We start from the raw sequence: 16,859 nt of genomic DNA on the forward strand, positions 1-16,859 counted from the left end.
GTCGGGCTCTGCACTGATAGCACAGAGCCTGCTTGGGATTCTGTCTCTCTGCCTCTCTCTCTCAAAATAAATAAGTAAGCTAAACACACACACACACACACACACACACACACACACACACACACTCACACACAAAGGACAGGGATATCCTGAATTATCTGGGTGGGCCCAATGTAATCACATATGCCCTTCAAAGAAGCAAGGAGGAAAGAAGAGGCAGTCAGGAAAACTTGAAACACAGAAGGATTCAAGGAACTATTATTTCTGGGTGGAAGATGCAGTGGGCTACAGGGAATGTGTGAGATAGAAATGAATTTTGTCAAAAACCAGTAAGCCTAAAAGAGGACCCAAGTCCCAGATTAGAACTGCAGCCCCCGTTGATGCCTTGATTAGCCCTGTGTAACCCCAAGCAGAGCGCCCAGTCATGTTGTGCTGGGCTTCTAACCTGAACTCAAACATAACAAATGGGTGTTGTTTTCAGCACTTATTACTAAGTGGTAATTTGTGGTGATTTGTTAAGCAATAGGAAATGAATCCACCAAACTGTGGACCCAGCAACCTCCACTTGCCCACTTCTTAATGCTTAATACTTTTAAAAAATTCTTAAATTTCTTAATACTTAAAAAGATATTATTTCTCTCTTCCAGCTCCTGCTGTAGAGGAGGCAAAGGAGAAGGTGGCTGGGGAGCCAGCCATCTGTGTCCACCATACCGTGGCCCAGGACTTGGCTAATTCCATAGTTTATGGTCTTTCACTTAGCAGTTGCTACTTCCAGGCACTGATTTCTATATTAGCAACAATTCTTTTCGTTATGATAAAAGTAGCTTAGGCAAAAGGAGAGATACACGGATTCTTCTAACCGACCGCTGAAAGGCAGAAATGGAGCAGACTTCCCTGGAGTTTTAGGGAAATAATAATGACAGCTAACATTTGTTGAGTGCTTACTATGTCCAGCTGAGTACTCTCTCTGTATCGTTTCATGTCATCTTCACAGTAACTCCGTGAGGTACCTACTAATATCAACCCCATGTTGCAGCTAAGGAAACTGAGTCAGAAAGAGCTTAAGTGACTTTCCTGAGGTGTCTTCCTGTGGACCTTCCCTCAAGAGATAGAGCCCTTGGGTGAATGGTGTTCCCTAGGAGCCCAGTTTGTCCTCTGAGAGGAGCTCCTCTCCATCTTTCTGTCATAGGGATGGGCTTTGTGAGAAATCAAGAAAAAGAAGAGGCCATGGAAGAGGAAGATTGCAATAGTGAAGAGAGTGATAAGACTAAGGGCAAGACAAAAGAGCAGAAGACAGAGGACAGAGAAAATGAGGAGGAGGGAAACAAGCAAGAGCACGAAGAGGAGGAGGAGGAAGAAGAGGAGGAGGAGGAGGAGAAGGAGGAGGAGGAGAAGACAGAGAGACAGAGGTCAAGGCCGGCCTCAGAGACTGGGGCTCTGCCCCTTCCCTCCCTTTGTGTGCTCTCAGGCACTGACCCAGAGCTGGGTCCTCAGCTCCAGGAGGCAGCTGCCAGTGGTGAGAACTGGTCCCCACCCACCATGTCCCCCTTCTGTGGCCCCACAAGCCTCTCACCCCCAGCCCGAACTCTGCTCCCATCCTTAACCCAAGCACTAACTCTGTTGAAGAGCCCTGAGGGAATCCTCCTATTATCCATGGGGGAGCCAGTGAGAGCCAGATTTTGTACAGGAGAGGGGGCTGCGTGCTGGCATGGTGAGTAGGGTGTCCTTGCCTCCCCCTCATAGGCCTGCCCGTGCTACTGACCAACATGGAGCTGGGCCTAGGGTGCCAAGAACTACAATGGCTACTGCGGCGGGAGAAGCTGAGCCCACCCCAGGTGCAACCCAGCTTCTGTCTCTATCTGAGCACTACTCTCCCCCTCAATGCCTTGGAAAAAGGTGAGTGCCAATGGGTAAGTTGCCACCACAGCTCTGTGGACACACCAGGTCTCCAGCTTCACTCAGTCTGACCCCGAGCAGGCTCAGTACTGCAGCAGGGTGCCATACTCTCTGTGTACCCCAACCCTGGTTCTGTCAAGGGGTTAAGCATCCCCTATGTCCCTATGTGACCCCAAGTGCTAGGTTATGAGCTGCTGAAGGGGCTGAATGTACTGGATCTGAGCCTGAACATGGAAATCCTAGAGGAACAGATGCTGCACGAAATCTTGTGCGTTGAGTGTCCCGAGCTTGAGAGCCGCTGGCAGGACATAAAGATCAGAGCCCTGGATTCCTTTGAAGCTGTGGAGGCTGCTGAGGTGCCTGGGGGTCCTGTTATGGGTGGGGATGAGCTCGGGGGGGGGGTGGGCAGATATGGGGGTGGAGATGAGTGTGGATGGTGGGGGAACCACATGAGAAAGAATCAGACCCATGGAACAGGTGACTGTTTGCAGGAGGGGCTGCTGCTGATGCTGCTGCTCCAGAACCCAAAACATCAGAAACCAGCCAAATTCCTCCGGGAGATGGTGAGGGCCCAGGCAAAGCTATGTCAGCTGCGTGCCCACTGTGAGGAGCTAGAAGAAATGAGACGGCAGGAGGTGGTACTGTGGGCACCCTATCGGCATGTGGTCTGGCATGGAATGGCCATTATAAAGGCCCTTAGCCCATTGCAGAACCTGCTTCCACTTTTCCGTATGCACCCAGACAACTGGCTAGCAGCCACCAAGCGGGCCCTGAACAGCATGGAGCAGTATGAGATTCATCAAGGGGAGGACCTGCCCAGCCATCTGCTGCAGCTGAGAACACAGCTGACCCGCCAGCTACTGGGCAGCACTGTGGCTGCGCTGGGCCTGACCCAGTTACCGTTGGTGGGTGCCTTGGGTGCTCTGGCTCTGCTGCAAGTGGCAAGGAAAGCACCAGAGCTGGAGAGGCTGGCACTTTGGCCTGGCCTGGCAGCCTCTCCTAGCACAGGCTACAGCAAGCCAAGTGTGGCTCGACCAGCCTGGCTGGGGCTGAGAGCCTGGCAAGAATGTAGGATGTTAGAGCTGTTGCCACCATTCGCTGGGCTGTGTGCATCCCTGGCACACCACTCCAATGTTTGGCAGGCTTATCTGTCCCTGTCATCCACAGTGCTGGGTCCTGCGCCTGGGCCTGGACCTGATCCACTTAGTCTCCTCCAGAAGCTGATTCTGTGGCGTGTGCTGCGACCTGAGTGCCTGGCAAGGGCCCTGGCTGACTTTACCACCAGCCTCCTGGGCCGGCCCCTGGATGAAAACCTGGATGCCTCCACCATACCCTTCGAACACAGCCAGGCTACTCAGCCCGTGCTGATCTTGTTGCCACCACCTGGTCACCCCACAGCCACCATGCATCCCCTGACTGTCATCCAGAAACTGGCTGCCAGGCATGAGCAGGTTTGAGCCTTGCTTGTTGGCCACACAGACACCAGACCTCTGTGGACTGAGATGGGGTGTGGTGGTCCCTCCCAGCATGCCCATGGATCTTTCTGGCTTACTCAGGGACTTTTGGGGGTCATTTGTGTCATTACCTTGGGTCCCTTGGGTCACCTAGGATCACTTTGAGTTACTCTGCCACCTCTCTGTTGGTCTTCAGGGACAGAAGCATCTGGAGGTGATCGCCCTGGGCTCTGAAGCCTGGGATCCAGTCTCGGTAGTGGTTAGCACTCTATGCCAGGCTATGCACAAAGGGCACTGGCTGGTGCTGGAGAACTGTCATCTGATGCCTCACTGGCCGAAGGAGCTGCTACAGCCTTTGTGGAGGCTGTTGGATGGAGCCAGGGGTGCGTTTGCTACCTAAATATGGCTTCTTGGACCCTGTCCAGTACCTGGCCTGACCTTGAACTCTCAGGCCTCATGGCTGATCCCCTCACTCCAAGTCTGTCCCTTGTGTCTGACTCCTGACCCTTGAGCCTCAAGTCTGATCCCTAAATTTGCATCTGACCCTTTACCCAGTGATTGATCTCAGCCCCATGTTTGACCCCTAGTGGTCTCGGACCTGGAGTCAGAACTGCTTCTGGCCCAACCTGCAAGCAGGAACATGGCCACTGTCCACAGAGATTTTCGTCTTTGGCTTATTTTGTCTGCAGAGGCTATTGCTTCCTTACCAGGTGAGGAGCTCCCCACTATAGTCTCTCAGATTGGAGGAGGATGGTACCTGTGCTGTGCTGACCCAGCACTCTCCTTCTGCCCCAGCTGTACTGACTCAGCACTCCATGCCTGTTTTCTGGGACCAGTCCCTGGAGCTGGGCCATGTCTTGATCAACAGCATGGAGCTAGCCCAGCAAGGACGGAATGTACAATCCCCAACCAGGATGCTGCCTCTGGTCCTCCTACATGGCCTCCTGCTATACCGGCAGCTCTATGGAATGAAGCTGCAGGCACACAGGGGCCGCTGGTGAGGGACCCCATCCATCTTGCTCAGTCACTCAGCAAACATTGTGCATTTTCCACATCCTAGATGAGTATGACTAATTCATGCCTGGGAAGCACCAAAGTGTGAGGGCAGGGGGGTAGTCAAGAAAGTCTCCTCCAAGGACTTTGAGATCTCACTTTGAACTGAGTCTTGGAAGCAGAGGCAGATCAGGTACCGATGGGGCCTTTCTGAGCAGAGGGATCTAGGCTCAGCGGGAGGGAGATTTCAGTGTGGCTGAGGGGGACACGCTGGGGGGTTGAGTGGGGACAGGCAAGGTTTATGGTAAAGGGCCTTTAAGATCATGGCAAGGGACTGGATTTTATCCTGAGGAGAGTAGGAAGCCACTGGAGGGTTTTAAGTAGGAAAAGAAATGTGATCCTAGTTGTCTGTTGGAAAGATCACTCTCACTGACTGCAGTGTGAATGGACCAGATGGGATAGGGCTGGAGGCAAGCAGAGCAATTTTAAAGGAGGCTCTGGCAGTCTCAAGGGACAAGGCCATGGTATGGGTGGAAGGGACTAGGGTAGTCATAGTAGAGATAGAGAGTAAATATGGAGTGAAGAAGAAGGAGGAGTCAAGACAGCCTCCCAGATTTCTGCCGAAGACAACTGGGTGGCTGGTATGGGGGAAATATGATGATTTCAGTCAAAAAGCAAGCTGTATGAGGGGTGCTTGGATGGCTCAGTTGGTTAAGCATCTGACTCTTGATCTCAGCTCAGTTCTTCATCTAAGGATCCTGAGTTCAAGCCCCATGTTGGGCTCGGGGCTTGGCATGAAGCCTACTTTAAAAAACAAAAACAAAAACAAAAAAAAACAAGTTATATTGGAAGTGCTAAGTGCAAATGACTGGTGAGCCCTTATGAGTTGGGAGCTTGGGCTAGACAGACCAGAGTCCTCAGCATATAAATGGTTCTGAAACCCTGCTTCCTGCTCCCCTCCCCCAGGAGTCAAGTGACCCTGACCCAGGTCCTTCAGATCCAAGACCAGCTGTGGGCCAGCCTTAGCAATCCCAGTGCTGCCATGCAGGAGCTGGCTGGTGAGAATCTTCCTGTCTCCATGGAAAGCCCTGGAAGGGGCAGGGGGAGTGGGAGTACTGAGTTTTTGGTGTGGGTTTGGGAGGTGGTGGAAACTGGAGAGGCTAGAACTGAGGGGTTCTGACCTCATTCTCAGCTTCGGTTTTCTATGGGGGTCCTGTGGGAGACAGCAAGGACAGGGAGGCCCTGACTAGCCTAACACAAGCCTGTCTGAGCCCCAGCAGCGGGAGCTGGGCTCAACCACACACACCCCAGTATCTGCTGGCCACCCTGCTGCCCAGCCCAGGTAAGCTCCAGCCAGGTATCTGTGTTGGGGTGGGGACCCATGCCATGCCACTCTCTCAGGAATGTGAGCTGCATCCTACAAAGGTGTAGGAGGGGGCAATATTCACACAGTTATGGGATGGTGGCTTAAATGTCAGAGGAAGGCCTACTCCCTTGAGTCTGGGTGGGGCAGAGTCCATCTTATCTATCTATCTTCCCTCTCTCCACCTCCAAGAGCTAGGGGAACTGGATGCTTTGGCAGAGTGCAAGGCCCAGATGCACCTACTGCCCACACCTCCTGAACCCCAGAGCTGCGGACTGAGTGCCGGCCCCCAGGCCTGGCTGTTGCACCGCAAGAGTCGCGCTCTCTTGAGCGCGCTACAGCGGAGTCTACCCGCTTGGGTTCCTGAGGCTCGAGGAGGTTCCAGGCGCACGGAAAGGCGGCTGCGGCAGCGCCTAGTGCAGGCCAAGAGGAGGCTGGAGTCACTGCAGGCTCTGCTCATGGACACCGCCCGCCCGGAAGAGTCTGGCGCCGGGTGGGTGGTGCCGCAGCAGCGGCCTCTGCAGGCCTTCCTCCAGACCGAGGTGCTGGAACTGAGCCAGCTGGCGTGCACGGTGCTATGCGACCTTGATTGCCTGTTGCAGCAGCTGAAAGGCGCGCCCCCGTGCGCCTCCCGGCGCTGTGCCGCGGTGGCCCACGCTCTCTGGACTGGCCGCCTACCCCCGCCTTGGCGTCCCTATGCGCTTGCCGGCCCGCAGCCGCCCTGGCATTGGCTGCGACAGCTGTCCCGCCGTGGGCAGCTGTTGGTTCGCTACCTGGGGGTGGACGCCCAAGTACCAGGGCGCATCTTTCACCTATCAGCCTTTTGCCACCCGCGCCGCCTGCTGCTGTCACTGCGCTGGGAGGCTACCTTTGCTACGGGCGCCCTGCACCAGCGTGTGCCCAGCTCGAATCTCCCTGAATGCCAAGACCCTGGCTTCAGTGGGCTCCCATATAAACGTCAGGAGCTGAACAGCAACCCTTTGCACCTCCAGGTATATTCATGCCATCCCTCCGTTTACACTTCCTCCCCCTCAAATCCTTGATTACATCGTGCAATTACCCCATCTTGCCTCTTTGTGATCTTTCCCCTTTAGTAGGCCCATCTGCTCGAATACCCCGCACCCCCAGGACCCCTCCTAGCCTTGCCTGATAAGCTTCTTGCGCCCCCAGGTGGTGAACAGCCCAAATCCTACAGTTCCAGAGATGGGGCTGCTGCTGATTGGGCTACAGCTCCGGAACGCTGAGTGGGACCCGTTAGCAGGGGCCCTGCAGGACAGCACCTCCAGCCAGCCCTGCCCTCTGCCTCCGGTCAGCGTCTGCGTCCAGGCTCGGGGCGCCAATGACCTGACACCCCCAGCCGGTCTGGCTGTGTATTCCTGCCCTGTGTACATGGAAGGCCCCCTAGGCATTGTTAGGCTGCACAGCAGGAACATCCTGATGTACCTGCCCTTGCCCACGAAGCTCAGCCCCGCCACCTGTGACCAACTGAGAGTCCATGTGTGCAGCCCACCCTTGCCATGAGCCCTCAACCAAAATAAAGTTGGGGTGATTCGATTAAAGGTTTCTGAGATTTAGTAGTGCAAGGCGGTGTGCACATGGAAAATTGACACGCTAAGGGGAAACCCCAGTGTGCACAACTGAGAGGGGGATGTGGGTATCCCGTGGGAAGATGGGCCTAGAGTTGGTCATGTATCCAAGGCTCTAGGCAGATGGGGATGGCTAATACACAGGATCCTGAATCCTTGCCCAGCTTTATACTGTGGTCTCAGTACTTGTGCTAAATCCACAAGGGGTGGAGATATATATATATCCACATATACATACACACACACACATTTTTTTTCACAAAGGATATTTTTATAGAGAACATTAGAACTGAAAAATTATTTTTTAGAGCCTTGGTTGTATTACTGAGAATGCCTCAGTCTGGCCCTACCAGTCATCCCCTCCCCTGGGATGGATTCTCCCAGTGAGTCATACACATAAAAAACAAAAGCCAAATTAAGATACAAGGTTTTATGTGCATTCAACAATTACTTATTGAGCACTCCTCTGGATCACGTGCTCTTCCTGGCACTTATGAGGTTGTTCCAAAGCAGGAAGACAGAGAAGGAAAAGGTCAACATATGGATAAGTTAAATTTGATGATTTCTATGTGTTATAAAGACAATAAAGGAGGCTGATGTGTTAGAGCATGACTAGAGGGAAGCAGTTAGTATAACTTGGGTGGTCAGGGGATGCTTCCTAAACATTAGAAAGGGAGCTACTTGAAGATCTAGGAGGAGAGTTTCTGGATAGAGCCCTCAGTAGGTGCAAAGGTCTTGAGGCAGGACAGAACATGTAGCTGGAGTGTGGTGAATGAGGGGCAGGGAGATACAAAATGATGGAAAAGTATAGAAAGGGGTAGGCCACATACAGCCTTTTTGTGATAATGATCTTGTATTTTATTTTAAAAAGCATGAGGAATCTAGTAGAGAGTATTAGGTATGAGAGGACATGATCTAATTTGGATTTTGAAAAGATAACTCTGGCTATTCTATGGTGGATGGATAGAAGAAATTCCAGAGTAACAAGGAGGAATATTTATTTGGAGGCTTGAAGTAATTCTAGTGGAAGATGATGGAGTTTGGATTAGAGTCCCAACAGCGGAGATGGAGAATTGATAGATTTAGGTAATATTCAGGAGGCAAAGCCATAGGATTTGCTGATGGGCTGGATGTGAAGAGTGAAGGAAGAGGACAAGTTTAGGATGACTCTGAGATTTAGGTTTGAACAACTGAGTGGATCATGGTGTCATTAACTGAGATGGGAAATTGGCTGGGGGGTAGGGAATCAAGAGTTCTGCTTTGATATGCTCAAACTTTGACATGCTTATTAACTGATTGCATGCTATCCCAGGACAAACTTCTCTGATAAAAGCTAGGTTAGTTGTACAGCTGAGCTAAAGACCTACATGGGCTCCTCTCCCTGCCCCTGAGCACCAAAACTCAGTAGGTGCAACCTACTTCCCTCTCTGTATGGCTAGGTATGAGCTATGTGGTGGGAAGTAATGCAAATGGCAGTGTCTACTGAGCATTGGTACACAACCTCTTCCAGTCACACCTTCACCAGTGACTGTGATGCAACTGATGTCCTTTAACAAAAGGCTGAGCAGAGGAGCAAAAATTCCACTTTCCTCAGAAACCCTTTCCTTTTCTTTTCCACAGTCAACCAGACGCATGGCTATTCCTTTAGGAGAGGAGATTGGCAGAGTGTTAAAGAGGTCCTTTTGGATAAATGAACCCTGTGCTCTATCCATATATACCATCGCTACTATCTCTTCTCCAGTGGGAGCAGGGAGCAACGATCTAAAATTGGTTAGCACAGAACATTTCCTACAAAACCATGCCATTCTCTAGACTGAAATTCAATCTTTTTCTCTTTTATGTAGGATCTTCTCCTTTTTTTTAATTTTTGCAATTTCAGCTTTACTGAGGTATAATCAACAGAAATTTATTCCTGAATTATGTCCAGCCAAGTTATTAAACTTAGTCAATTAGAGATTATAAAATAAGTACCATATTACTGCATTGCTCAAATACAATGACTGCTATGTAAAAATGTTCCAGATTTAACAATTCCACTATTGAAATTGTCGACCAGATAAATTAAAACCCCACTAGGAAATCAAAAGCCCCAAACAATGAAAGGAAGGAAGACAGATGACAGAAGGGAGAAACAGGTCCCATCCTGTCCTGACAGATGGGGGTAGATAAAGCAGAGACAAAATCAACCTCATCTGGGACTTTGGGATGAAGGAGTAAACTGAGGTACTGAGGGCAAGGAAGCATTTGCCCTTTTTTCTACTGAGACTTTAGAAGGAAACTACTCTGCATTATGGACCTACCATGGCCCCAAGAGCATGAAGAGGGCAGAATGGCATGGCCAGGAATAAGTGTCCTTTGACCCCTCTATGGTATGGATACTGAACAGAGACCATTTTGGCTGGATGGAATATGAGGCAGAGAATCACTGGGGTCTGCAACACTAAAGAGGAGGCCAAAGTGGCAGGGAGGGGCACAAGGCCCTGAGAGCAGAGACCACCAATTCATCAGCTTTAGAAGGGGATGTTGGCAGAATGCCTATGTGTGGGGCAGGGCAAGCCATACCCAGAAGATTCCAGCTTGAGCACATCCAAGAACCATTATTAAGCCAGGGGACTCCTTCCTTCTAATACCAAAATGCCACATAAGCCCTCCCTTCTATACCCAGATGCCACTTTGGAGAGGAGCAAAGGTAGAAAAAAAAATGAAACCCGAAGAGACTGAATTTATTTCTAGACTCTACTACTATCCAGTGGAGTGGATAACACAGGAGGGAGTGAGGCTTGTGGGGAAAACCAGACCAGTAACTAAGAAAGGAGCTAAATTTTATTTACATATCCCAATTTGTAAGGAAATTTGTGATTCTGTTCTGTATTCACTGTATACACTAATAATCCGAAGACCAATACTTTCATGGACTACTGCTCTGTAACTCACCTGAAACTCACTTATTTTTGTAGCTTTTCAGTCTAATTTGAAATCCTTATTCAGAAATAGGATAAATAGAGGGAAATGTCTGAAATGGGGGGAAAAAAGTACCAGTTTTACACACTAATGTCTAAGAAGCTCTGGTATCTATAAGATAGGTACTATTATTATTCCATGTTACAGATGAGAAAGCAGACACAGATTCAGTAAATTATCCAAGGTCACAAAGTCAGAAAATGGTAGAGCCAGTTTATGAATCTAGACATTTGTCCTCAGAATTCATTCTCCTTACAGCTTTCCATTGCCTCTACCATACCAAATGTCGGGGGTGTAGTGGAAAATAAGCATTCTCATGCACCGTTGGTAGATGGTTATCCTGGTGTAGTTATTCTGGGGAGCAATCTAGCAGCACTTGGTGAAATTAAATATACTATGTGCTAAGGGAAATAAAAGCAAAAATAAACTATTGGGACTACATCAAAATAAAAAACTTCGGGGTGCCTGGGTGTCTCAGTCGGTTGGGTGTCCAACTTCAGCTCAGGTCACGATCTCACGGTCCGTGAGCTCGAGCCCCGCATCGGGCTCCGTGCTGTCAGTTTGGAGCCTGGAGCCTGCTTCGGATTCTGTGTCTCCCTCTCTCTCTGCCCCTCCCCCACTCACGCTCTGTCTCTATCAAAAAATGAATAAACGTTAAAAAAATATTTAAAATAAAAAACTTCTGCACAGCGAAGTAAACAATCAACAAAACTAAAAGGCAACCTACAGAATGGGAGAAGATATTTGCAAATGATATATCTGATAAAGAGTTAGTATTCAAAATATATAAAGAACTTATAGCATTCAACACGCCCCCACCAAATAGTCTAATTTCTCCAAAGAAGACATTTCTCCAAAAAAGACAGTCAGATGGCTAACACACATACATGAAAAGATGGTCATCATCACTTATCAGGGAAATGCAAATCAAAATTACAGTGAGATATCCCTCACACCAATCAGAATGGCTAAAATCAATAACACAAGAAAAAAGTCTTGGCAAGGATATGGAGAAAAAGGAATCCTATTGTACTGTTGGTGGGAATGCAAACTGGTCTAGCCACTATGGAAACACAGTATGGAGATTTCGCAGAAAGTTAAAAATACAACTATCCTACCATCCAGCAACTGCACTATTAGGTATTCACTCAAAGAATACAAAAACACTAATTCAATGGGATATATGCACCCTGATGTTTACAGCAACATTATCTACAATAGCCAAATTATGGAAGCAGCCCAAGTGCTTATTGATTAATGAATGGATAAAAAAGAGGTGGTACATATATACAATGGAATATTACTCAGTCATAAAAAGAATGAAATCTTGTCATTTGCAACAACATGGATGGATCCAGAGGGTATAATGCTAAGCAAAATAAGAGAAAGACAAATACCATATGATTTCACTCATATGTGAAATTAAAAAAAAAAAAAGCAAAGGGAAAAAAAAAAGAGACAAACCAAGAAACAGATTCTTAACTAAGAGAACTTTTTATATAGGTAACTCTGATAGAGGGGAAGTGGGTAGAGGTAAGGGTTAAATAGGTGATAAGGATAAAGGAGTGCACTTGTGATGAACAATGGGTAATTAAAATAAAAACTTAAAATATATATTTACTATCTTCTAGCAATTCTGCTCCCAGGTTTATGTCTTAGTGGGTTACACACAAAGTGAGTGAGGACTTGTTCTCTCCTACTCTACTTTTTAAAAGAATTTGTGTTGGATTGACATTTCTTCCTTCCTTAAATGGTTGATAGAATTTGCCAGTAAAGCCATCTAGGCCTGGAGTTTTTAGTTTTGTTTTTGTGGGGGGAAGTCTTAAATTTTAAATTCAACTTTAGTAGATTTAAGCTATCAGGTTTTTTATTCCTGGATTTTGAGAGTTCTTTATATATTCTAGATACTAATCCTTTGTCAGATACATAGTTTGCAAATATTTTCTCCCAGTCTGTAGCATTCTCTTAACAGGATCTTTCACAGAGCAAAGATATTTAGCTTTGATGAAGTCCAATTTATCAATTTTCTTTTACGGATCATACTTTTGATGTCAAGTTTAAAACTCTTTGCCTCACCATAGATAGCAAAGATTTTCTCCTGTGTTTCTTTTCTAAAGTTCTTTTATTGTTTTATACTTTACATTTAAGTCCATGATCTATTTTGAGTTAATTTCTGTATAAGGTGTGAGACTAGATCAAGGTTCATTTTTTTGCCTATGGATGTCCAAGTTCTCCACCTACATCTGTTGAAAAGGCTTTCTCCCACTTAATTTCTTTTGCATCTTTGTCAAAAATCAGTTGAGAATAGTTGTGTGGGTCTATTTCTGGGTTTTCTATTCCATTCTACTGATTTATGTATTTATCCTTCCCTCCACCAATACCACAGTCTTGATTATTGTAGCTATATAGTAAGTCTTAAAATTGGGTAGACTGATTCCTTCCACTTTATTATTCTCTTTTCAAAACTGTCTACTTTTTCTAGTTCCCTTGTCTTTCCATACAAATTTTAGAATAATCTTGTCTGTGACTACATAAAATCACACTGGGATTTTGATAGGAATTGTGTTCCACCCTCTGTGGTTTGCATATGTACACAAATGATATCTTTACCATGTTATGTTTTGCAATCTGTGAACATGGTAGGTCTCTACATTTACTTAGATTTTTTACTTCTTTCATCAGCATTGTATAGTTTTTAGCATAAAAGTCCTATAAATGTATTTTAGGTTTACAACTAAATATTCAATTTCTCTGTGAGCAAGTGTAAATGGTACTTCCAATTTCAGTGTCTACATATTCACTTTTAGTGTACAAAACCATGGGTTGGTTTGTTTTTTTTTTTTGTATGTTTATCCTATATCTTGTAACCTTGTTGAACTCATTTATTCTAGGAATCTTTTTGTAGATCCTTTAGAATTTTCTATATAGACAAACATGTCAACTGTAAAGAGGAACAGTTTGAGTCTTCTGTTCTGTATGCCTTTTATTTCCTTTTCTGTATTGCACTAGCTAGAACTTCTAGCACTAATTTGAGTAAGTGGTGAATCCTTGCGTTCCAGGTAAGTATTCCATTTTTTCACCATTAAGTGTAATGTTAATATAGATTTTTAAAAAAGAGATATCCTTGGGGTGCCTTGGTGGCTCAGTCGCTTAAGCGTCCGACTCTTGATTTGGGCTCAGGTCATGATCTCACAGCTTGTAAGATTAAGCCCCACATCAGGCTCTGTGCTGATGGCGTGGAGCCTGCTTGGGACTTTTCTCCATCTCTCTCTGCTCCTTCCCTATTCATGTTCTCTCTTTCTTTCTCTCTCTCAAAATAAAGAAACATTAAAAAAAAGATTCTTTCTGAAGTTGAGGAAATTCCTCTTTATTCCTAATTTTCTTAGTTTTTAACATGAATGGGTATGAATTTTGTCAAATGCCTTTTCTGTATCAACTGATGTAGTCCTGTGTTTTGTTTTGTTTTTCTCTTTAGCCTTTAAATATGGTGAATTACATTGATTTTCTACTATTGAACTAGCCTTTGTATTACTGGAATAAACTCCATTTGGCCATGGCATCTAATTCTTTTTTATATATTACTGTATTCTATTTGCTATTATTTTGCTAAAGATTTTTGTGATTATATTCATCAGGGATATTGGTCTGTAGTTTTCTTTGTTTATACCATCTCTTCCTGGTTTTGATATCAGAGTAATACTAGCTTCATAAACTGAATTGGGAAGTGTTCCTTTCAATTTTTTGAAAAAGATTGTGTAGAATTAGTGTTATTTCTTCTTTAAACACTTGATAGAATTCCCCAGTGAGACAATCTTGCCCTGAAATCCTTTTTCTTGGGAGTTTTAAAATAGTAAGTTTAATTTCCTTAACAGTTCATAGGGTTAAATTAGTTCATATTGCATGAGTTGTAATACTTTTTTTTTTTGAGGAATTGTCCCATTTTAACTACACTGCCAAATGTATGTCTATACAGTTGTTTACAGTATTACTCTATCTTTATATAGTTATGTCTGCAAGGTCTATAGTAATATTTGTTGTTTCACTCCTGATATTGGTAATTTGTGTTTCTTTCTGTTAGTCTTTTTAAAGGTTTGTAATTTTACTGATCTTTTCAAAGAAACAGGCCTTTGTTTCATTGGTTTGTTCCACTATTTTTTTTTTATTTTTTAATGTTTTTCTTTATTTTTGAGAGAGAGAGAGACAGAGCATGAGCAGGGGAGGGTTAGACAGAGAGGGAGACACAGAATCTGAAGCAGGCTCCAGGCTCCAAGCTGTCAGCGCAGAGCCCAATGCGGGGCTCAAACTCACAGACTGCGAGATCATGACCTGAGCTGAAGTTGGATGCTCAACCTACTGAGCCACTCCGGTGCCCCAGTTCCACTGTTCTATTTTCAATTTCGTGGATTTCTGCTCCTACCTATATTATTTCTTATGTTTGCTTTGGGCTCATTTTACTCTTTTCCACCCCTGGATTATCAAGGTGGGAACCTTGATTATCTCTTTTCTAATAATGTATGCTTTTAGTGCTAAAAATTTCCCTGTCAGCATTGCTTTAGCTATGTCCCACAAATTTGGACAATTTATTGTATTTCCATTTTCATTACATTCAATGTAATTTTTTATTTCCCTTGTGACTTCTCTTTGACCAATGGATTATTTGTAAGTACACTGTTTAGTTTCTGAATATTTGGAGATTTTCCTGTTACTGATTTCTAGTTTGATTTTGTTGTGGCCAGAGAACACTCATATATTATTTCAATTCTTCTTTTTTTTAATTTTTAAAAATGTTTTTATTTATTTGTGGGGGGGGGGCAGAGGCAGAGAGAGAGGGAGACACAAAATTCAAAGTAGGCTCCAGGCTCTGTGCTGTCAACACAGAGCTGGAAGCGGGGCTCAAATCCACAAACTGCGAGATCATGACATGAGCCCAAATCCAAGGTTTAACCGACTGGGCCACCCAGGCACTCTGATTTCAATTCTTCTAAATTTGTCAAAATTTACTTTATGGCCCAAGATAGAACCTATGTATGTTCCATGAACACTTGAAAATGTGTATTTTCTTGGGTGGAATATTCTATAAATGTCAGATCCTATTGGTTCACAGTTAAGTCCTTCTGTATACTTGTAAGATTTTCTGTCTTGTTTTACCAGTTGTTGAAAGGGGTGTTGAAGTCTCCAACTGCATTGTGGTTTGGCCTAATTTCTTTTTTCTGCTATATCAGTTTTATGTCACATATTTTGTACAATGTTGTTTGGTATATACACATTTACGATTGTTATGTCTTCTTGCTACAGATTCATTTATCATTACATAATGTCCTTCCCTGTCTTTGCCAAATTCTCCTCTTAGGTCTACTCTATCTGATATTAACATAGCCACTCCTGGTTTAATTAATTTTTGCATGATAAATCATTTTCACCCTCTTACTTTCAATTTGCCTATACTGCAACATTAAAAAAATTTTTTTAAACATTCATTTACTATTGAGAGGCAGAGAGAGACAGAGTGTGAGTGGGTGAGGGGCAGGGAGAGAGGGAGACACAGAATCTGAAGCAGGCTCCAGGCTCTGAGCTGTCAGCACAGAGCCCGACACGGGGCTCGAACCCAGAAACTGCAAGATCATGACCTGAGCCGAAGTAGGACGCTGAACAGACTGACCCACCCAGGCGCCCTTTAAATTGAGTTTCTCATAGACAAAGTAGTCATCTGCTCATCTGTTAATTGGAATGTTCAGTTCATTAACATAAAATGTAATTATTGCTATGTTAGGAAGTTGCCATTTTTTTCTTTTCTGATTGCTTCTCCCGATTTTTGCCTGTTTTCTTTTTTATCCCTTCTACAGGTTAGAATTCTATTTTATCTACAGTGATTTTGAGTTTATATATTTGTATAGCTTCTCAGTTGTTGCTATATGTATTGCATTATAAACGCATTACTCAACATGGTCTACTAGTGTCATTTTACCAGTTCGAGAAGTATAGAAACCTCACCTCTCTTTATCCTTCCCCATTTATAATTATCTTAAATATTTCCCCTACATATATTTAGAACATCAGACAGCATTATAACTTTTCCTTCAACCATTAAACACAATTCAGAGAACTGAATTGTGAAAGCTAGTTCAATTTGCACATATTTTGTTCACATGCTCTTTCATCTTTCTTTATGTTCCAAGATTTATCATTTCCTTTCCACTTGAATAACTCCTTTTAGCCATTCTTTTAGGGTAGGTTGCTGGTGACAAATTCTCTTAGTTTTCCTTCATCTGAGAATGTCCAAACTTCCCCTTTATTCCTGAAGAATATTTTCACTGGGTATACTATTCAGAGTTAACAGTTCTTTTCTTTCAAACCCTAAAAAATACTGTACCACTCCCTATGGCTTCCATGGTGGACAAGAAATCTATTGTCAATCAAATCGTTTTCCCCCCTTAGGTAAGCTATCACTTTTCTTTTGCCACTTTCAATATTTTTATTATTTTTTTTTTAGTTTTCAGAAGTTTAATTTTTTTTTCACATTTATCCTGTTCAAGGTTCACTCTATTTCTTGTCTCTGACCAAAGTTTGAGAAGTTTTCAGCTGTTTTTCATTAAGTGCTTTCTCGGC

At 44.8% G+C, this 16,859-nt stretch overlaps 1 protein-coding gene across 14 annotated transcripts in view; it reads left to right on the forward strand.

The window, feature by feature from the left end:
- DNHD1 (dynein heavy chain domain 1) overlaps window positions 1–7,260 on the forward strand; it is a 92,771-nt gene extending 85,511 nt beyond the window's left edge. For 8 of the 14 annotated variants that reach the window (XM_042958753.1, XM_042958746.1, XM_042958747.1 and 5 more), the window contains 11 exons: window positions 1,190–1,516; window positions 1,744–1,896; window positions 2,074–2,252; window positions 2,388–3,347; window positions 3,547–3,733; window positions 3,938–4,060; window positions 4,146–4,347; window positions 5,310–5,401; window positions 5,536–5,685; window positions 5,899–6,698; window positions 6,877–7,260. In XM_042958753.1, the coding sequence (XP_042814687.1) occupies window positions 1,190–1,516; window positions 1,744–1,896; window positions 2,074–2,252; window positions 2,388–3,347; window positions 3,547–3,733; window positions 3,938–4,060; window positions 4,146–4,347; window positions 5,310–5,401; window positions 5,536–5,685; window positions 5,899–6,698; window positions 6,877–7,227 (3,524 nt within the window). In that variant the 3' untranslated portion in view covers window positions 7,228–7,260. Of the gene's footprint in view, window positions 1–1,189; window positions 1,517–1,743; window positions 1,897–2,073; window positions 2,253–2,387; window positions 3,348–3,546; window positions 3,734–3,937; window positions 4,061–4,145; window positions 4,348–5,309; window positions 5,402–5,535; window positions 5,686–5,898; window positions 6,699–6,876 lie in introns of those variants that run through there. The other 6 variants (XM_042958752.1, XM_042958748.1, XM_042958754.1 and 3 more) reach the window with 6 other exon arrangements.
- The last annotated feature ends 9,599 nt before the right edge of the window (window positions 7,261–16,859 follow it).

Source organism: Panthera tigris, chromosome D1 (genome assembly GCF_018350195.1).
Source record: "Panthera tigris isolate Pti1 chromosome D1, P.tigris_Pti1_mat1.1, whole genome shotgun sequence".
Classification (NCBI taxonomy): domain Eukaryota; kingdom Metazoa; phylum Chordata; class Mammalia; order Carnivora; family Felidae; genus Panthera; species Panthera tigris.